General features: G+C 38.6%; 1 protein-coding gene across 7 annotated transcripts in view; it reads left to right on the top strand.

The window, feature by feature from the left end:
- Nucleotides 1-22819, top strand: part of APBA1 (amyloid beta precursor protein binding family A member 1) — an 85166-nt gene that overhangs the window by 39100 nt on the left and 23247 nt on the right. For 3 of the 7 annotated variants that reach the window (XM_054004404.1, XM_054004397.1, XM_054004398.1), the window contains 4 exons: nt 4817-4869; nt 5243-6447; nt 16031-16132; nt 19479-19518. In XM_054004404.1, the coding sequence (XP_053860379.1) occupies nt 5296-6447; nt 16031-16132; nt 19479-19518 (1294 nt within the window). In that variant the 5' untranslated portion in view covers nt 4817-4869; nt 5243-5295. Of the gene's footprint in view, nt 1-939; nt 1021-3893; nt 3940-4816; nt 4870-5242; nt 6448-16030; nt 16133-19478; nt 19519-22819 lie in introns of those variants that run through there. The other 4 variants (XM_054004399.1, XM_054004400.1, XM_054004402.1 and 1 more) reach the window with 3 other exon arrangements.

The following is a 22819-nucleotide window of genomic DNA, read 5'->3' as shown; positions in this document are numbered from 1 at the left end:
GAGGGATGGCTTCCATGTCAACTGCCCACGGGATGGGGGAGATGCAGCCAGGCTCCTCACAGTAGTGTGCAGTGGGCGGGAAGGTTAGAGGTAGCTGAGACATGTTGAAACAGGAGAAATTGAAACTGAATATAAGGAAGAAACTTTTTTTCCCGCAAGGACAGTCCAGTGCTGGTGTTGGGGCCCAGACAAGCTGTTGCCATTGCTGGTCTTGGAGGTTATCAACCGCCAGCTGCATAAGGCCCTGAGAAACCTGTTCTTAGCTCAAAGCTGGCTGTGCTTTGAGCAGGGTTGGACTGGAGACCTCCTATGGTCCCTTCCTGAGTTATCCTGTTATCCTTTATGTGACAGAAAACCGTGTGTGTGTGTGTGTGTGTGTGTGTGTGTGTGTGTGTGTGTAGTCTAGCTTCAATGTAGCACACAGCTTTGTTTTGAGACAGTAAATATAGTATACAGACATATAAAGAGTGTGAGCTTTTATTCAAGTCATTGTTAAATTGTGGAAATACGATGCATAATGCTCTTATAAAAGAAACCCTTAAAGTAATATTTATAATAATAATAACAATTGTTTTCTTTCTGCCTGCATATATGAGAAATCAAACAGTTATTCACCTGGACTTTGGTAAGAGATAACAAACTAAATTGGAATCTGAATACTCACACTTCCACATTTTCTTACTGCCTATAATTTCCTGAGTAGAACTTGGCATGTGTGTTGAGTTCTTGCTCTGAGATGATAGTCTGCTCTAAAATGGTGTTTTAAAGTAGTAGAGAAAAATTCTTAAACTTTCAACTTTATGTTGCTTAAGAAATATGTGAATATATTAATTTTTTTCTTCTTTACGGACAGGAAGGTAGTTTAACCTTCAGCAAAGAGTTAGTTGCAGTAGTAATCAACTTCTGGTTTCTCTATTGTGGACACAGATTCATCCATCAAGTCCTGTGTGCAAAGCTAAGAGCACTTACAGAGCATTTTCCCAAATATGTGTGATTACCAGAGCACAGCTGCTGTTCTGGGTAATTAATGTGAAACTATAATATCATTCAGATGGGTGCTGGGTGCTGTGTCTATATTTCCAAGGTCGGATAACCTCTCTTGCTTATATTCTCTTCTGTCTATAGCATTTTGTGTAGATTATTGATTTTTGTTTGCTTGCAGGAAATAAAGGGTTTTTTGCAGGTCTGGTGGGAAAGATCAGGCAGGCCTTGTATTTGTTTGAGGAAAGGGCTGCTAAGAATAGATAATAAGTGGGGTTTAGTAGTCTTCCAGCTACCATGTATAAACAGAGGTTTAGTAAATTCTAACCCCCAATCTTCATGGGTGTTCATTAATTCACTGTCCTAAAGACGGATTGTTAAACAAAAAAAAATTTTCTTGACTCAGAAGCTTACTTTTCATTGAAGGTTACTGGGACTGAGCTGACCTAAGGCCATCCATTCAAATCAGATTTCTAAGTCAACTTACTTTGAAACAACTAAGAATTTTTTTTAGATTTCAAAATAAATAATAAGTTATTTTTTCAAAATGAAAAGCTTGAATTTAATTTATTGGAGGAAAGGCAAACAGAAGGGTGTTTTTCAGTAAAAAGCTTTTAGTAAAGCTTAACATTTCCACCTCATCCCTTCAAAATATGCAACCTTGAAAGTTTTGGGATATCAGTAGTTGAAATCAAGCTGAGAGTATTCTTTAAATGAGAAAAATTTTACACATGGAACTTTGGAAGCTATGACTTTGTCAGAGGAAAATGATGGGTCTCCCAGATGTTATTTAGCCATATTTTGTATGGTTTGTAATCTCTCTAAGACATGTCAGTGATGCTGTCTGTCCATATGTTGCATCCCGGGTTGGTTTCGTCAGGGGTTCTGTTAAATGTTAGTTAGCCAGTTCTATGTACCCCCATTTCCCCTCACAGTGGTTCACTCCAGGTTGTCTGCCATTGGAGCATCCCCATGTCAGTCTTGTGGTCACCCCCCTGTTCATTCCTGAGACTTCTGTGTCTGTTACCCTATCCCTGCATTCCCATTCGTCCCAGAACCCTGTATCCATCCCTGTCGTGTTCCCATTGGTTGCTGTGGTCCACGTCACTCCCCCATTGTCTGTCCCCATTGATGCGAGGGGGGCTTCTGCCCATGTCTGCCCACCCCCTATAAAACCCCTTGCATTCCTTTGTCTTGTCGCCATATTGTCCACATGGGCGCTGGGAGCGGTCGCTGCTCTCCACCGCAGCACCATGCGGCAATAAACCTTCTCCAGCCAACTGCAAGGACAGGGTGTGCCTTCCTTCGCCTCTTTGCCTCCTCTCAGTGCCGGTTACAGAGCGCGGCCAGCCCACGCTGGTGCACTAAACGAGAGTGCCCAGACCACGTGGCAACCCTGGGCTCCCGGACAATACTCTGAGCCTAGCCGGGCTCCCCGAGCCGCCAGGGACCGGGAAAAAGAATGCAATGCTGCATCCATAAAACTCATTATGTTGCAAGCATGTATTAAAACTTCTAAAATAGGATAACTTTTTTTCAGCAATTATCAGTTTTTTTCAGCAAGTATCACTTTTATTGTCATAAAAATTATGGCATTTGATACCTTATTTGGCTTGAGTTATCTTCATGTAGCCGATTTTTTGCCTTCTTTTCTAAAAAACATAATTAAATTAAAGATGTATCAGGACACATGATAAAACTTAAGAAAGTTGATCATTATCCTGTGTTTATCTGTTACTTGATTTGTTTTGACTAGCACTACCCTTGTTCTGGGAGTGACCAATGACACTGAGTCACAAGTCAGGGGCTAGTTGAATGCAATAAATTTACTTAGATTTTTTAATTAACCCTCTATTTTAACCTAATTCTGTCTATGTGGAAAGGAGTGGAAATTTTATAATTTATTTCAATGAAACCAGGCCATATAAAGAACCTTCCCAGCCTGACCATTCACAAGGCTCTGGCAGTCACTCTCCCACCACCAGGGGCTGTCACAGCTGGGACCAAAGCCCCTTCATGGTGGCCACTCCAGTGACCTGATGGGACCCCCACAAATTCTCACAGGGTCAGCCCAGGTTTCTTGGCCAGTATGACCCCAGATTTCCCACAGCAGAGGCTTGGTTAAAGGCATAAAGGCATTTGTTCACGGTGCCATAACACAGAAACAGCTCAAGCTCTGAGCCTCGGAGGAGGGAGCCTGAACAAAGGAACCCTTGGGCTCTTGTCCCCTCATAGTCCAAGTGTGCCAAAGTCTCACTTCTCCTGCCGAGTCTATGGCTCCGCCCAAGTCTCAGTATCCATCCTGTCCATCCACCTGGCTGGTGCCAGCATCTTTGGGTCCTGTGTTATGCAAAGAGTTGTCACTTCCCAGCCTCTTGCCTGGGGCTCCTGCCACCCAGAGCTCAATCTGCAGCTCACACTGCAGGGTGCAAACCAAGCTACCTGTACCGAATGTATTCCTCTGCTCTCATCCTTCTTGGGAAGGATTTTTCAAAGAGCTCTTGCACCTTGGCATCCTTACCCTTTTTCTGGGCTAAAAGTGGAAAGCTGTCCAATATTGTTGTTCTTGATTTCTTACCATATGCTTTGATGGGGGAAGAGTGTTTAGTTCTGGTGCACACCAGTATATACACCTGTATTTTGCCCATTCTTTCCTAATGTCTTGGAAATCTTAGCAGGAAAAGACTTTATCTTGTCACTGAAATCTTACTAACACACCTTCATTAAGTGGAAAAAAACAAATTGGGTTTTTTCATAGTTATTTTGAAAAGGGATTAGTTTGTGTACAACATCCTTATAGGTCCACCTCATGTGATTTATTAGCTATTACTTTACAACTGTATTTTTTTTTAATAAGGACTCCTGTGTTTAAAGGGCTAAAACATTAGATGTAACAAAAACAAGGAGTGTTCTCTGAGTTGGAAGCTGCACCCTCTGGATTTCCTGTGGAAGTATAATGTAAGTGGCTCACACCTTGGCTTGCCTGCCTGTCAACTTCTCTGACAGAGAGCAAGTGACAATGCTGTTGCCTTCTCATCACAGGAGATTATTCCTACTTCTGCACAGAGCTCATTTAGTCAGCAAAGTGCCACCTGAGCCTCCCTGCCTCAGTTTACTAGATTTGATCCAAGTTCTATTTCATATTCACATTAATTTTTTTACTTGGCAATTGACACATGCTTTTATAGATCCTTCAAGTTAGCAGTCTTCCAATAAGTACCTTTTCTTTTAGTACTTATCAGTCACAAGCTAAAGCTGTATTTTATTTATGGATATATAGCTTGATTTAGGTAGCCAAAAGGACATTACATGTCATCTTTATGACACTGCATCTTAAACATATAGGACAAGGTTCCAAATAGCTGAAGCTGTTCTATAAAAATAAAACCTTATGGGCTAGATAGGCCTATTTCTGTTCCCTGCATAGTTTTTATTCTTGGCAGACTTCTCTAGTAGTATATAACCTTTTGAGATTTTTTACTCAGCAAGGCTGAGATGCCCTACTAGTCTCAAGGCAGCCATGGTTATAAATATTAGAAATGTGTTCACCATGTTTTAGGAAAGAAGCCATCTTAACTGATTATAGGTAGATTCCAGAAAGATAACTGTGTTGTATCTAGTTGTTGTGTGCTTCTCTAGGAAGAAGAAACAGGTGCTTCAGATGTACTGTGCCCTGAGAATACAACTTTAATTTCTAGTGATTTTTTAAAAGTGCATAGGGTGACTAGTTCACCTGAAGATGTCATACTGAAGAACTATTGAATGCATAGCTGTCATGTATCTGAATAACTGCAGACTCCTGTGACAGGACTAAATCTGCTGTTTTACATTACAGCATCCTTCCTTGGCTCCAAGTTAGTGATCCGTGGGGAAAGTGCTGGAGCAAAGGTGAACTATTTCTGTCATCTCTGACATGGTTCAGCTCCTGGCAAATATTAGCTTTTCTAATATGCCAGCATCATTGCAATGCCACTGCAGTGCATGTGGGTATCTCTAAGGGGTTGTTTTGAAATTACACTTCCATAAAGAATTTGTCCATGGAAGGGGGAAGTGCAGTCCCCAAGGGTATTGTTGATGGTTGCTGCTGCTGGAGATCATTTGCATGGGAGATCATACTGTTGTGCTGTCTATTATCTGACTGCAGAGCTGAGTCAAATGCTTGTCTGCTGGGAAGGAAGGGTGCATTTTGTTGCTTCTATTTATTAACTCCACTTTTTTTATTGGGAGTAATGTCAGAGTTGGTTTTTTTATCTCTTTCCAGCTGTGATAGACAAAATGTCAGCAGAATAAGTGACCTACTCTCCAAAACTTGCCATGAACCATTTGGTTGGACCACCTGAGGGGGAGATCAGTGAAGAGCCAGCAAACAGAGCAGTGAGTGAGTCAGTGGAAGCTGACCTGGAGCACTCAGAGGTGGAAGAGGAACAGAGGTATGTGGTTCGCTACCCAGGGCACACCAACAGCAGCCACGTGGGCCTGTCTGGGCAGGAGGAGGAAGGCATGTTAGCTCGGTCAGCCAGCACTGAGAGTGGTTTCCACAATCACACGGATACTGCAGAAGGGGATGTGATAGCCACAGTGGAGGACAGTTACGACGTTGAGAGAGTGCAGGAAAACGAGGATGAGAGTGCATATGCAGTGCAGTACAGGCCTGAGTCTGAGGAGTATACGGAGAATGCCGAGGCGGAGCATGGCGAAGCCATTCATAACCGAACATTACCCAATCACTTACATTTCCATTCCATTGAGCACGAGGAAGCCATGAATGCAGCCTATTCGGGTTACGTATACACACATCGCCTCTTCCACCGAGGAGAGGATGAACAGTATGCCGAGGCTTATGCTGACTATGGGCTGCAGGAGCACGTGTATGAGGAAATAGGAGACACACCAGATCTTGATGGTAGGGAGGGCATCCAGCAGTATGAGCGGGAGAGAGAGGAAGCTGACAATTACCGCAAGGAGGCACTTGGTGCCCGCCTTCACCATTATGATGAACGGTCTGATGGAGAGTCTGACAGTCCTGAAAAGGAAGCAGAGTTTGCACCCTACCCAAGAATGGATAGTTATGAACAAGAGGAGGACATTGATCAGATCGTAGCAGAGGTGAAGCAGAGCATGAGCTCCCAGAGCTTAGACAAGGCAGCTGAAGACATGCCAGAGTCAGAGCAGAGTTTGGAGCACAACCAGGCTCTTGTCAGTGGTGGGCATGAAAGTAATGGTCAGCTAACATCTGGTTCTCGAGTTACATCTGGCTCGGGAGAATCTGTACAGAGGTACAGCAAGGAAAAAAGAGATGCAATTTCCCTGGCTATCAAGGATATTAAAGAGGCTATTGAAGAAGTGAAGACAAGGACCATCCGTTCTCCTTATACCCCTGATGAACCTAAGGAGCCTATCTGGGTGATGCGGCAGGACATCAGTCCATCCAGAGATTCTGATGACCAGAGGCCACTAGATGGGGATGTGAGTACACAAAGCTTTCACCTCTCAGGTTATATGTGTCTAATTCCTTTAACTGGGACATGCATGGCAGTAAGGGGGGGTGTATTATATTCTTGTTCTGTGTCTCGTTCTTGAAAAAGTGCTTTGTTTTAAAGCATTATCAAGTATCCAGATTTTTCTTTATTTAACAGTGCTGACCTCAGGTATGCTGTATAAGAATTTGTCACATGAAGCTCTTTATGTGTCTTTTCTGAAACAAATGCTGCTATATTATTTACTGCTATAATATATTTTAGAATAGCAACCAAACCAAACAAAACTGTCTATCTTTGTATGCTTTTGTTAACTCTTAAGTTTCTAGGTGTGGGTTCTCTGCTCGTTTTTTCTACCTCTGTCGAGGCTGGGATTGTTGGGACTCAGGTATTTATTATTTCTTATCAGCGAAACAGCCTTACAGCCATGAGTTTTGCAGTCTTTCATTAGCAAGACACAAAATGGCTAACTATCTCTTGTTACAAGGTCTTTTAAGACTAAATTATCCAATTAAGAAATGACACCTAGGTTATTTTCCCTTTTCACCCAATAACTGATCCCCCAAAGCCCGCAATGCGGACTTTTCTGTCCAATTACAAAACATCACCCAAACCCATGAAGAAGAAGGAAAAAGAAGGTAAAGAAGAACAACCTGTCTCCACCCTAAAACCTCCATCTTGCTTCATATTTATTTCTATATTCTAAAACTCCAAAATCTAAGTTTCCACCCTGTGATATTACATACTTCTAACCAACTACACACCCATAATCCCAGTGCTGTTGATCAATTTTGGAAGTCTTCTCCACAGCCTCAGGTCAAATGCAGTGCTCTCTTGCAAGTCTGTGTCTTTCAGCACAGAAAGTATAAAATTCTCAGCATCCAGGATTCCAACACTCGGTTTCATATTCTGTCATGTAACAGTCCCAACAGTTTTGTTAGAAATCTGGTAATATTCTTTATGATGGTATCATAGTTCAGATTCATATTCTAGAAAAGTTGCATGTCAGCTTGGAGTATCTAGAACTTAGTGTATTATGAATCTCAGTTGTTACATATTACATTATCACTATAAAGTGGTATTTACAGAAACCTGAGTAGTGAAGGCAGTTGTTCAGATTTAAGCATTAGGAATTCCAGAAATGCATGGGAACTATTCAAGACACCTCAGTTACTGCAAAGGGAATTCACATGGTGAAAAAAGATCACATGCTGGGTAGATCTGTGACAGGCTTGTGATTTGTTTATCTGTCTTCAAAATGAGGAAGGCTAGTATTGTACAGATAGAAAGAGATTTTTGTAGCATGGTGTTTGGGATGCTGTAAAAACATGCAAGCTGATTGTGAGATATAGCATCCAGATTTTATTTTTCCTGCAAAACTGTTGGAAACACAGTGATGAGAGTGTTGTGGGACTTCTTTCTTGATTCTTAATAGAAAATTTAATTGAACCTTTAAAAAAGCCCAAACAAACAACTATATTGCAAAAGTTACTTTTACAAATATTTTTAAAATTATGTCTTTTACAGAGCTGATTTGCAGTCATATGAGGGAAGAAATCTTCCCAGATTATTTTGTGTGGAACTATTTCTAGCTTAACTTTAGAAGTTTACAAAACTAAAATTATTTCTGTCCCCATTTTCAAATAGATCACGTTACTCTTTTTCTGCACATTTTGTTTACCATAGTGTCTGAAAATGCTGTTACTGCTTGGAAGATCAAATAACTTCCTGTTTCTTCCTAACTGATTGTAATGGAGTGCCATGATGGTGACATTAGGTTGAAGATCCTGAGAGCACCAAATTCTTCTGAAGGTTCTTCACCTGCTCTCCAAAATCTGGGAGAATTGAGCATCTTGCAGAATCAAACTTTTCTGACATGTGCTGATATGACTCAGCCTGGTATGCTCATATAGTGAACAAAACAGGTGTTTTAATTGTTCTCTGCATACATTAGATATTGAAGTATGTATAGGTTCCCATTTTGCACCAAAAATTTTCTTCATTCAATATTTTTTTGTACCATGTCAGATAAGAACCTGACTAAATTTTCAGGGCTGGCTGAAATGAAAACAGTAATTTATAATGACAGTTACTATAGCTCAGTGAAGAGGGAAATGGTGGTTGTAGATGTACAAAGAGTCTGTGTGCTTAGAAGGAAGAAGTAAATTACACAAATAATTTAGAAGATCTGTAGCAGATTGAGGAGAAGACTTGTTGTAGAAGGGACTTGGGACTGAGTAGGAATTTTGTTTTTCCTTGGAGAAGTGATATTTGCTTTACTGGATTCTTTAATTTAGATGGCAACTCATAAACTGTCTGCTTTCTTTAATGCAGCATTCCTAGAATTGCTTAGCTGTAAATTGGGCAAAAATAGTTTGTTTTGACCAAATGACCATAAGCGATCAATGTAATAAAAACATAGTTGGAGCCCATTCATCTAATTATAAATTGTTCTTCTGTCCCCCTTGAGAAAAAAGCAGGATCTCAGATGGGGACTTTTCAGTGTAACCAGTATATGTCAGAGATGTTTTTCAGTCTGATTTATACTATTGACCTGGAAATGTGAATGTTTTTACCTTCAGGCAGACGCCATTTTCTTGTCCCAGAAGTATCAAATTGCTGTAGATAAATAATCCAAATTGGGTGCTTTTTTTGCCTTCCATTATTTTGCAGGTCTACTTTGAAACTTATCCTCAAGTTGTGTTAAACAATTTTCTTTCAGAGATACAACTTACCTGAAAATATTTCTAATAATATTGCCTTCTTAATCATGTGATATTGAAACTCGTAAGACTTGTTTAGACACAAACAACAGTCACTTTTTATTTAGCTAGAAGTTGTCCACTGGAGACCAGTGAAGCAAGAAGAATGATTTGTGGTTGAGGCTCATTAAATGCAACAGCCTCCTTTGCCTTTTATCCCAAGAAAGTGACTATTACTCCACAGTGCTAAGCTTTTGTGTAATACATTCACAGCAGAATGTTTGGTAGGGTGCCATTTAGAAGTGTTCAGAGACTATTTTAAGAAGCTAACAATTCAGAGGTATTCAGCTAGCCTGAAGCTAGGTATTGTCAAGGTATAGTTTGGGACTGTTAGGAAAAACATGCAACGACTGTGACAGTAAGAAAGATACAGATCACTGTATCTGTGTGTATTTAAAATGTCCTGATACCAGTTTTATTCACAGGTTAATCTACCAGGATTATAAGTCATTCCTAGGTATTTCTTCTCAAAAGAAGTGTTTGATAAGGTGTATGAGAAATGTAAATTGCTCACTGCCCATGGATGATTCTATTGTAATAAACTCTGATAGTCCTGTGGTGTAGGAGGCAGGTAGCAGCCTTCTGTGAATAAATAAATAGTTTAAATATGTACCTGTTTAATATTTAAACATTGAAAATATTAGCTGTCATGTGCTTTGTGCACCCTGGTTTAATGATGCATGCTTTCACTTGAATCAGAGGTGGTCTGGACAGTGAGTTTGTGGGGAAGGTGTACTTGTGTATTTGATAAAAGCTGAAAAATCCTCAATGTCTTTTGAATAAAGGCAGTAAGAATATTTTTAAACATTTGCCACACAAATGAGATCTGTACAACTGGCATACATTTCCAAAGTGTGTTTATCAGAAACCTTTCAAACCAAAGCAGACCATCTTTTGGATATGGCCTCATGAAGATCTCTTTCTCAAATACAATAGCAGTTAGAGCTGCACAGCTGCAGGAAGTGTGGCATCAGGAAACTGACTCTTAATGGAAAAGGCTGTGGAACTGCATCAGAAGAAAACAGTGGTTTGGAGGTAGAAATCATTCATTTGAGAACCAATTACCATGACTTCTTTTCTGAGGTCCGTTCAGTTATCCCCTGGGGTTATAGATCTGAAAACCAAGTTTTGTTGATGTCCAGGACACGATTTGTTTCTGCACGCCAAGACTTTGGTTTTGCAAAGCCCTATCACTGGTGTTTATAATCTCTGTTCCTCTGCAGACATTTGAGATGGTGGCATGTTAGAATAAACCCTAATACAAAGTAAAATCATGTATATGGGTGGTTTAGATTTGTGAAGTAGAAATTCAGAGCTGAAGACAAGTTTGCCAGGTGGAACAGAACTGAGCTGCATTGTTTTGCTTCTCCTTTGTTTTTGGTTATGTATATTTTATTTCAACCCTTGCATTCTCAGTTGCAGGATTTTCTCAGTTTTGATACCTCAGTGTTTTCATGGAGATGAATTTGCTTCACTTCTTCCACAGAAGAAGTAATGTATTATTAAAAGCAACGGAGAAGTCTTTTAAATAATTAAGGAGGCTTCAGTAATAAATGAACTAAGGGGTAAAAAGAGGGAAAGGAAACAATTGAAATAAAGATGAATTTTTATTGACAGTATATTGTTGAGTTTTTTTCTGAATAGATCTTTTAAAACTGTTGGTTGAGCACACAAACTATATGTCAGGTTTCCATAATTTATGAGAGACCCAGACTTGAGTTTATGCAGGGAAAAAAGCCTCAAATGCCCCAAACCAAAAATCACATTTTTTAAATTATTGAAAGATTAAAGTAATTTTATTTTTCTGTGCTCTTGAAAACAGCACTTGCTATAGTTAAAATCTTCTGAACATAAAGGAGAAAATCCACAGTGATTTTTTTTAGACTGACACATAAAACTGCACTGGAAGTTGAAGTGAAACTATGGCTAAGGAAGTCCGTACTCAGAGAAGCAGCCAGCACTGAGTCAGATCTCTCAAATGGGATTGTTTTTCATTGTTCAGATGGTGGTAAGTGACGGGAGGCTCTGTCTTTGCAGGACATCATCACCTGGATCAGGGGAAGTTCCACAAACCAAGACTTCCCAAACTGCATTTGTTCTTAGATACAGTTGGCCTGTGATCCTATGTGATCACTGCAGCATGTCTGATTCATTGCTATTGTTTACCTTAAGCTACATATAAAACACCTCCTTCATTAAATGTGTAATAAGACTGTTGTACATGATGTTATCTGCATAGGGAGCAAGTGTCTTACCTATAAGCAAATTGGTCATTTCTGTGGCAGCAACTGCATGAGTCAGCTGTCGGATCAGTCAGAATCCTGGTGCAACAGCTGCCTGTTGATAGAGCCCCTCACTTCAGATGCTAACTACCCAAGATAGTAGGTAGTTAAAATGATAAATGGTGCTTATCAGTTGTCTTGGGCACAGGAGGAGCCTTCTGGGGGAATCTCTTTAGGCTGCCTGAAATTCCTCTATGGAGAGGTCCTATAGCAGTTAATCAGATGTGTTGTTCCGAAGGAGCAGTTCAGCCAAGTAACCTTGTCTCAGGTCATCTAGTCCTATCATGTATGCACAGACTGACAGGGGCAGGTCCTGGACCACCCAGCAAACAGATGGGTAAGTGCACAGGGTGTGTGCAGAGGCAGTTATACCAGAACTACAGTACAAAGTTAAATCCATATGTCAGAATTATAAATTGAATTCCATAGATTGTGCCACAGTATGCAGGTATATGTAAAGTGCTAAGTTGGTATCATTTTTATCAAGCCCACCATTTTTAGCACTGTACTTAAAACAAATTTTCAAAGACAACTAATAATCATTAGCTTTTAGCTTAATTCTTTATTGGTATTTGAGCCAATTAAAACCTATGGTCTCAGTCTGTATTTTAGTGAACAGAATTTGAGCTGTATAAATGACAGAGGACACTGCCATCACATAGTTGGCTTAAAACCTGGGAGATTTACTGCCGTAGTTGTCCTGATAAAGGCAATTCTTGTGATAGAATGCATCTGACTATATTTGCGTGTTGGACCTGGAGATCTGATAGTGCTTTGACCTTTTCCTAATGTACATGGGTTCTTCTCAGAGCACTATCTCTAAAAAAAAAAAAAAAAAAGCCTTGCTTTATATGATTGTCTCCTGAGCTAATGTATAAGGAGACTTTGCCATACCTGTGCCATAGTGCCTGTAGGTAGACATTAGTGTCAAATAAGTAATGTCCTGTTGTTTAAGTGAATCTTGAATTTCTGAAGCATTTGTTGATTTGTCCACACACATGGTACTATAAAAAAGCTCTGAATAAACTACCTTTTTCAAAACAAAAAATGACCAGTGCTGTTTAATATCTTTGTGAGCAGCATGGACAGTGGGATTGAGTGCATCCTTGGCAAGTTTGCCGACACCAAGGTGAGTGATGTGATCAACACACTGGAGGGAAGGGTTGCCATCCAGAGGGACATGGGTAGGCTTGAGAGGCAGACCTGATCTGTGAGAGCCTCATGAAATTTAGCAAGGGCAAGTGCAAGGTCCTGCACATGGGCCAAGGCAATCCCAAACACAAACTGGAAGAAGAAGAATTCATTGAAAGCAGCTCTACAGGTAAGGACTGAGAGATACTGGTCAGTGAAAAACTTCTTACAAGGGCATGTAGTGATAGGACACGGGGGAACCACTTCAAATTGACAAAGTAGGTTTAGATTAGATACAAGGAAAGATTCTTTACCGTGGTAGTGGTGAGGCACTGTCACAGTTTATCCAGGTGCCACATCCCTGGAAGTGTTCAAGGCCAGGCTGGATGGGGCTTTATGCAACTCAATCTATCGGAAAGTCTCCCTGTCCATGGCAAGGGCAGCAGTAAAATTTAGATGATCTTTAAGATTCCTTCCAATATAAACGATTCTATGTCTCTATGATTCTATGATTTCATCCCCTCTGTCCTAGCCTATGTGACCCTCAAGCTGTACTCTATTCAAATGATCTCCTGCTGAAAGCACATAAAACAACGCTGCTTTTATAAGTTTCAGTGTTTCAGTGTCAGTTACATGTCTCTTCATGAGATGTTTAGGAAACAACTGATTGACCTAGATAGGTTAGATGCAACACAATCCTCTCCTTTTACAAGTTCCGTTACTAGATCCCTCTGCACAAGAGCAAGGAAGGTTTCTCAAGTGGAGTGGGTTGCATGTTTGTTAAGAGTCAGTGCCAAAATTGAGATGGAGAATTTTTGGATGTACCAGGTTGAGTATCGTAAGAAAAATGTAAGTAGATATTCAAGAGAAAAAGGGATAGCTATCACTTTTTTATTGCTGCATGTAAAAAAATCTAATCTAATTCCGTTGATAGACCTTTGTGCCTAATAACAGCATGCATCATGTAACCTTATTGTGTTCTGTCAACTTTGCTAGGCTTCTAAAACTTGTTTTGTTAATGACAAGTGAAACAGTCACTCAGCCTTTATTTTAGACTTTGTTTAGAGTAGCTCTGCAAATTATCTATCCACTATGATGCATCAAAATATTTCTTGTTATTACTGTGACTGCATTCTTTCCTTGTACATTATATACAGTACCTCCAAAAATGCATTTTGGTGTCAAAGAGAATTGAGTGTTAATTCTTCAAGGACTGGACTTTCCTGTACAAATGTTTTCAAGGACAGCTCTCATGTCATGTCATGCAGCAGACTTTGTAAGACATTAGATATTTGGGTTTGGTAATTCTAGTTCTTGGTTTGGTTTAGAGGGGGGTTGTTTGGTTGGTTGTTGTTATTCAGAGGTTTTTCTCTCCCAAAACACATATTTGAGCAGACATTCAAACACAGCACATAGAAAGCCATGTAATAACTTAGTTCTAATACTTTGTAGATAAAGGCACTTACAGTGCTACTGGAGTAACTGCTAGTACATTTCAAATGATGCACCATTTCTTAATGCTAATTGTCTGGTTTAAATGAAATCATTAATCTTTATCCTTCAGTATGTGAATATGAGTTTTCAGCCATTGTAAAGAGTGCTTTTGTGTGTTTGCATGTACATATTTCATACTTAATTTGATTTCTTTGTTTCTTGTTTAAAGCTGAATGCTACAATGTCTAGATGTCATTAGTGCATTGATAGTATAATGCACCTTTTAAATTTATTCATAATATATAAATACTGCATAATAATAAGAATGTGAACACCATGAAAACTCTTCCTTATGTAAATAGAAGTTGCCATTTGTGCAGTTGCATCACTGTGGCACTGTTGACTGGTAATTACACAGCAACTCAAGGGAGCCTGTATCTCTCCCACAGCCCCTGCTCATGTGGCAAGTAATTCTTCAGTCTGATAGTGCAACATGCCAGCTTTCTAGGGATTGTTTCACAGCTGCATCTTCTTCTGTCTTGCAGTTGTAATTCAAAATACAGGGAGATGCAGGGACTGCTCTTTAACATGGGAGATACTGTAAAGAATTGCTTCTTAACTCTTTGGAAGCATTTATTAGTTAACTATAATCTTAATACTTAGTTATTATCTGAGATAGAGGAATGTCTGTAAAGAGAAGTGGAGAAGGGAGTTATGTTTTCTTGTTTCATTTCATATCTAAGGGAGGCTAAGAGAAACTTAGATGTTTGGGGTTTTAGTTGTTGTTCTTGGTTTGGTTTTGTGAGTTTTTTGTAGACTATTTAATGGAACTCAATTTTTCAGCTGCCGAGGGTAGAGCTGCTGCCAACTCAGTCCACTGGAAATGTATCCCTTTTCTGATATGACTTATTGGCTCAGAGAAAAGCTATGTCGTACTGTTTATGAAAATATAAGAATAGCATTTTACTTGTTTTGCCATCAGTGATGAACTGTTGAGCTGGCACAGCTAGAGCTGCACTCTTCCTATGTTAAAGGAGACTGTAGAATGCCAGGGCTATTGGGCTAAATACCCAGCTGTAGGTAAATGTTAAACTTCCCTTTATAGGATTTCCATTTTGGCTTGGGCAGACATGTTTTGTAGGTATCTCCTTAAAATCTGCCTCTAAAAATGCCTGCTGGGTTAAAGCTTTGTACTCTCTTTCATTTTGGTTACCTTCATTAATTCCACATTCTGTGTACTTGTGTCACACCCTCATATCAGGATCCCCTGCTCTGTACTTCAGATACCTTGCTACAGCTTTTTCACATCACCAGAATTTATTAGGAATTGTCTATGATTAGAATATCCTTTCCCAAAATGTTCTTCCCCTTTATCAAGATACTTGTTGATCAATCACATAGACAGTTTCTCCACTGAATTGTTTACGGAAAAAGGAGAAGAATGAGGAAATCAGATCTAAAGCACACATATTGAGCTAATAGCATGAACTGTTGAATATTTTCCAAGTCCTTACTGTATCTAGATTGAGGAATCCCAGTCCTTGATTACACTGGTATTGAATTGTCATTGAATATATTAATACATTCTTAAATACATCAATATTATTCTGCACAGTTTATAAAAGTTGTTTTTTAAGATAATGAAATAACCTTTATGTACAACCACTGTGACCTTCCTCTGCTCAGATTAGATTAGTTTAGCACTCAGGTTAATAACTGAGGACTTGTGTGCTTATGGGGAAATTTCAGTCTTTTATTACTTTTCCCCGGTTTGACAACTAAATAAACTTTAGCTGAATCCCTGTGTGCTGCTTAAGGTCAATTCACTTGTCTCCCATCACAGCTTACTCTTAAGTGACTTTACCTTTTCTTTCTTAGAATGTCAGAGCACAGGATGCAAAAAATGAAAGAATAATTTCTACATCGAGCACTCACAATAACTTGATTGTCTTGCCATGTCTAGTCTCCATCTCCAGGTTCCTCTTCACCTCGAGGTGCTGAATCATCAAGCAGACAACATCACCAGGATGTCTGCAGTACAGCAGAGGCTTCCACTAATAAAGAGGTAGAGTAAAACCTTTTTAAAGACCACAGTCTGGTTCATGCTGCTTATGCCTTTGCTTATGCCTTTTATTTTCCCTGCTCCCTTGTAATTGTGCAATCCCTTTTCTTTTTTCTTTTTTTTTTCTTTTTTTTTTTTTTCTTTTCCTTATGCTTCTTTACCTTATGATTGCCCGGCTGTTTGAATTTCTAGCATACCACAACTCTTTGTCGTGGCATTTCTGTGTTAAGCTGTCACTAAATTTGTCTAACAGGCTGCAGGGTACTGATTTACCAAACACCCAACATCCCCTCTGTAGCAGAGACAAAACAAAGAAGCCTTTTCCTTTTTCCCCCCACTAAGAAAGAGTATTTGTCAGCCAGATGAAAAAGTGCTTAAGTTATTACATAATAAATTATGTTTCTTAATATTTTGTCATTGTAGAAACTGGCCTGCAAGTGATTGTTAATCCGAATTCAGTTCCTGACTCCAGGCTTCTCAGAATAAAGCTACATAGTTTGGGGCTTTTCCCTCAGCTGGTAGTGCTTTAGACTGCAGTAGTTCCAGCAAAACAAAATAAGTGTGAATAGAACTGCTCATAGTGTGAAAAGAAAATCATTTGACATAAAAAGGATTTGGATTAGTATAGAGTGGCAGGTTCTGTAAACAGAAAAATCTGCAAAAAATTTGGTTTATTTGCCTTTTTTTTTTTTCACAAACTTGAAAACAATCTAGAAATTACCATAACAAAATACTATATTGTTACTGGTAGCAATGGATGAGTTATCTTCCAAAATTAAAAACCTGATCTACTATAAGTGGATTAAAAATGAAACACTAATTAAATAATCCATTTGTTCCTTTATACTTTTGCGATTATCAAGGGATAGAAAAGCTTGTAACATGTATGTAATAGTGCCAGTCTGCATTTGCATTTAGAAAATAATGTAAAATTTCAAAAGACTGAAGAAACCCATAATTTTTCATATTTTGAAGTTTTCCACTATAGATCATACATTTAAGTTTTCATCTGCTTTACTGTTAGCTTATTAAAGCCTTAAGCATTCTTCACTACAGACTTTGCCACTATGTATTCTATATTTTAGCTATTTTTAGGTATCAGTAAACTAATTCAAAGAAAGAAAACAAACAAAGCACTGTTGGTTTCCATTGTTAGGATGTGCTTACACATAGTTACAGAGGCTGTAAACCAGGTTTCAGTGTAGAATGTATTGGGCTATTAGTTTCCCTCAAATGGGGAATAATTCCCACTTTAGTATTTGTAATGCAAGAATAAAAGTGATAAAACAGCCTCATAATTTCTGGATTTTTAGGTCTTAGAGAAACATTTTTATTAAATATAAATTTATAATACCAGATGGCAGCAAGATTATTGAAAGTAATGAAATATTAATGACCCTGATATTTCATTATTCATGGCTATGTAAAATTAAAAGGTGTAGGTTTCTACCTACTGGTAACTTTACCTGTTACTTTACTCTTTTAATGGTTTAATAGAATGCCTTTCTACCTGGGTAATGAACAAGAAAAATTATATTTGTGTGTGAGAATAAAGACATATATGATGCACCACTCTGTCCTGAAAATAAGTTTCTAGTTAGGAGTGCTGAACAGTTGCTAAATCTGTATCAAAGATTTTGTTCACTGCTTAAAAAGAAATAAATACTTGGTAAAGTATGTTTGTTATGTATGTGAGCTGCCTCTTGTTTGTGGGGGATTTGTCCTCTATGCCTGTCACCCAGTGTTTGAATGCCCCCTTTAGCACTAGATCAGCAATTATTACAAACAGTTGTTGGAGTTTATATGGATAGCTGGTTCAGTAGGAGCATTCATCTGAAGAGGTGAAAGAGCCACAGATGTGAAAAGGCATGTCAGTGTCCTCACAGCAGCTGAAATGCATTGGCAGCAGCAGATCATTGATTATTGACATCTTTATCAATGCTAGTACAGAACCTGATGGACTCTTGGATTCTTGGACCTGATGGATTCTTGGATTCTCAACACAGCTTAGTAATTTAGAGAAAATTTAGAGAAAATAGAGAATGAACAGAACTTACAGCTTGCACAGGCTCAGTTGTCTGTGTCACATGCCTTTTGTTTTTAATTCGCAAATTTTATTTTGTAGCAAGACATGCATCATTGGTTAAAAATATTATTTGTTGTGTCAATTTTCCATATCTTACAAAGGATAAGACTCCTTTGGGTTAAGTCAGTCAACCTGTTACGTAACTGTCACCTTTCTAGTTTTACCTGGGTTTTCCACTAGTACACAGACCCTGGTGAGTTGCCTGTTATAAAGAAAAATAATTTGGCATATATTTCCATGTATATCATCTAGAAAAATACTGGAAATTATTCAAGATTTTATGCATTATTCTGATCATGTGTATAGATTTTCTTTTAATATAATGATATTAAGCAGTCATTGGAAGAGTTACTGCTAGTGCAGTCAGTTACAGATTCATTAACTACCCACTTACCTGCCTATGATAGCAGCAGGTATTTCAGTATATCCATTACCAATTATATAATGCCACATACAATTTTGTTTGATAAATATTTGTATATAGTTTGCATTATTAATTAAACAGAGTGGTGAATCTCACTCACTGAAAGTTGTAACCATCAGATATCTGAAGGGTTAGTCTCATAGTCTTTCACAGAAACTACCAGTAGGATGTATGGTATTACTTTAGTGTATGTATTTACATGCACAATTCAAGATTCTATTTATTCCTTCACTATTTATGTAATTGGTGCTACCAAATGTGGTTTTGTGCTCAAAATGGTGTAAGTACAGTTGGTGGTGAGGTCATGGTGAATCTGGTTATCCCACAGAACAGAGGCTGCTCCCTAACCTGTTAAAATCTAGAAAGCTTTTTGTAGGCACTGTTAATATGAGGGATACGTCTAAAACCATTTCTTAATGAATAACTGTATTCTGTTAATGATGGTTTCATTCATGAATTATAACAGTAAAGTGCAATTTTTATGTTCCTGTATGCATTTATTTGTAGTTGGAAAATCCAGTATCTTTGAGGTATTATGTACTTTTCTCCATATTTCTTGATTATTAAAAGTAGTGCACCTATTGGTAGATAATTAATGCACTAGTGAAGACCAACAAGTGGTCTTACCATGTTTTCTACTAAGTAGACACAAATGGAATACATTGAATTTACTCTAGTAGGTGCTTAGATCTTGAAAATACTAAATATAAATAAGTGGTTCTACCTTTACTAATGACTATTGCTTATTTAAGTTTGGGGGGTTTTTGGGACGGAGAAATTTTTAATGCATATTTGTGCATGCTATGTTCTTTTTGAAATCCTTTTTGTCTTAATTACAGTCCAGAAAAAGCTTGGCTTCATTTCCAACGTATGTTGAAGGTAAGATAGTTCTACAGTTTCTAAATGTTTTTTTCACATAAAAAAACTCTCCTGTATTTATAATGTATAAAATTTTACTTTTATTTGCTGAATAGAAAAGCTACTAAAGTTGGGTGTGCTGATTTAGATTAAATTGTGTCTAATTCAGAACCTGAGCTAAATCCTACTGTGCTCCCTCTGAAATTTGGAAGCATGGAGCTTTTCATTTTTTATTAATTTTCATTCATTGTTTCTGTATCAGTTATGCTGTTTTTTTTCCTCAGTATCACTTAAAACGCTACTTTCTTTATGGTATTTACACAACACATAAGAATGTGTGTGGACAAGGAAAACGGACAAGCAAGAAGACTATAGTGCTCTGTCCAGCATTGACTTCAATTGGCAGGCTCAATCTAATCTCAGCTGGATTTATGGGCAGGCCTGCCAGTGAAAATCTGCTTTGTTCAACAGCTACTTGCCGCTTACTTAAATACTGCTTCCCATCTCAGAGTTAAGGTTTCAGTAGTTCTAAGTTTTTTTCAGAACAATATGAAAAAGCAAGTTACCTGCCACATGAACTGCTGTTACCTTTTGTATGAGTCTGCATCCTGTGTATACTGCAGGAGGAACACAAGTTGTGTGCAGTTATGACAGAAGCAGAAAACAGAAGTTTCATTGTTTTGGTTTTTTTTACTTTTCCATTAACCGTAATTGTTCCATATGCTTGATGAAATTCAAGAAATACAGTTGATGTAATACTTTATTTGGACTTCCTTGTCACTCCTTGGATTGCTTTACAGTGTACTGTGTTTAATTGAGAATGTGATCATTTTCTTTAGAATGCGAATTGATAGTTGTTTTAGTCTTCAGAGTATAAGCTGCCTTTTGGAGTCTCTGGCTAGAATGTCAGTTAGTTCATAGCTAAGCATTGGAATTTTGCAACAATGAAGGATCTGTCTTAGAATTTAAATTCATCTCATATTGATAGTCCTGTCTATCAAGGGACTTTATTTTAAATATAGGAATATATGTCTGTATTTTAAAAGTCATTATCTCCACCTTAGGAAAAAAAAATTGTACACTAAAATTTTCTTGGTCCAGCACAAAATTCCTTAAAATTACAAATGTTCAATTTTTATGCACCAGCAGTCCACGGAAAAAATTGCCATGCTATGTTTTCGTTGAGATAATAGTTTTGTTGTCAGAGATAATAAAAGGAGGAGATATTCTAAAAAACAATGCTGTCTGTGTGTTCACCTCTGATGCAATTGGAGCATGTACCCTTTTGGGATTTAATATGCACTTTCTTGGGGTCTTATACCTTTGCCCATTTTTGATCAGAAATTGTACTATAAAAGGTTTTGCACCTCTTTAGTATAGTGGAGGAAGTGGTGAAAAGGCCTTGAAGTGTAGAGTAATAAATAGCAACACTTAAAATGCTGTGTGATTTCTGTGTAAATATGTAGTACTTCCAGATGCAGGAGTTTCCCTAAGGAAATAACTCAATTTCAAGTGACTTGCTCATTTTGAGAATTTTTGAGATATGTACTGCCTGAGCAAACTGCACACTGGAGATAAGCATCTTAAAATTGCTAGTCATAATTTTTTTTATTTAAAGAAATGATAAGACAAGCCTGCTCACAAGTTTTATACGTGTGCTTCTGTCTATGTATGTAGTTTGTGTGATATTTTTCTCCAGTTCTTTCTTTTTTTTTTTTTTTGAATCATAATAATGACTTGCTTTTCCTTGAGGCCAAAGCTACCCATGCTAATTCTGAGAGGTTGTTAGTCTTTTATGTTATCATTAGAACAAAATTGGAATTCTTAGTAATTTGGAACTTAAAGCCCCATCACCTTATAGTACAAGATTCCCCTTGATTTTAGAGTAAAAAAGAAAGACAAACATAAACAAAGGTGTTTTGTAATAAAATGTGAACATATTTACTGTGACCATTTTTAATATGATTTATATTCTCACTTGTCTTGAACAACAATTGTTTTCCCTTACTTCTAAGAACAGGAAATTTCTTATGTTAACCATTCGCTTTTAGATCATGACAGTTTTAATGTGGTGTCAAAATTGAATGTTTTAATCTATAAAATTTTTAGATAAAGCTGCCAAATGCCAAAAATCTTACAAATCATAAGTGCTGCCTTGTAAGGATTTGCCTTGCTTGGTTAGGAGCACTTTACACCCCGTCACTTTCCACAGAAGTTGATGGGTGTTGGATCTCTAATGATCTGTGGACTAAGAGTGTTGCTTTGCCATCAAGAGAGCCCATGCTCTGTGTATTTAATAACATTTTTATTTAACTCAGTACTTTATCACAGTATCCTTGTTAAGACTACTATTTTTAAAGATCTGTGGCATAAAAATATTGTGATGTGTGGTATGTGTAGAGCATTCCCGGGGAGATTGTTCTGCCTGTTGCACCAACTGTGGTTAATGCCCAAGCAAGAAAGAGGCTGATTGCTGCTATGAAACTGTACCTTTCCTCTTTCTGCTGTTGGTCTGAGAATTGCAAGGCTGTTTTTCGTGGGTGAGGAGCAAACTGAGTAACTGTGTGTGTCTCTTTATCACAGTGAAAAATCACAGGTTATTTTGCTCCAAGCTGATCCCTACTCACAAAAGAATGAGCAATTGCGAGAAACAGGCTGGATTAACAATTGTAACTTTTGCTGGAGCGGTGTTGTACTGGGTTTGTGTAGCAAGGTTTTGGTAGTGGGGTGGCTACAAGGGTGTCCTCCGTGAGAAGCTGCTGGAAGCTTCCTGCCTGTCTGATAGAGTCAGTGCCAGCTGGCTCCAAGACAGACCTACCACTGGCCAAAGCTGTGCCCATCAGTGACAGTGGTAGCACCTCTGGGATAATGTATTTAAGAAGGGGGAAAAGGCTCCGCACCACAGCAACTGCAGCTGGAGAAGAAAAGGCTGGGAATGTATAAAAGAAGGATCTCTCAAGACAAGGTCAGTGGAGTAGGAAGGACCAGAGATGCTCCAGCTGCCAGAGCAGAGAGTCCCATGCAGCCCATGGTGAAGACCATGGTGAGGCAGTTGTGCCCCTCTAGCCAATTGAGCTCCACTGTGGAACAGATACCCACAAGCAGCCCCTGGAGGACCCCATGCCAGTTTATGTGGATGCCCAAAAAAAGCAGGCTGTGACACCATGGAAATCCCAGGCTGGAGCAGGCTCCCTGCAGAATATGTGGCCCAGTGGAGAGACGAACTCACCTGGAGCAATTGGTGTCAGGACTTGTGATGCTGTAGCCCACACCAGAGCAGTCTGTTCTGAAGGATTGTCTCCCGTGGGAGGTATCCCATTCT

This window comes from Vidua macroura, chromosome Z (assembly GCF_024509145.1).
Source record: "Vidua macroura isolate BioBank_ID:100142 chromosome Z, ASM2450914v1, whole genome shotgun sequence".
In the NCBI taxonomy this organism is placed as follows: domain Eukaryota; kingdom Metazoa; phylum Chordata; class Aves; order Passeriformes; family Viduidae; genus Vidua; species Vidua macroura.
This window is presented reverse-complemented; position numbering and strand designations above follow the sequence as displayed.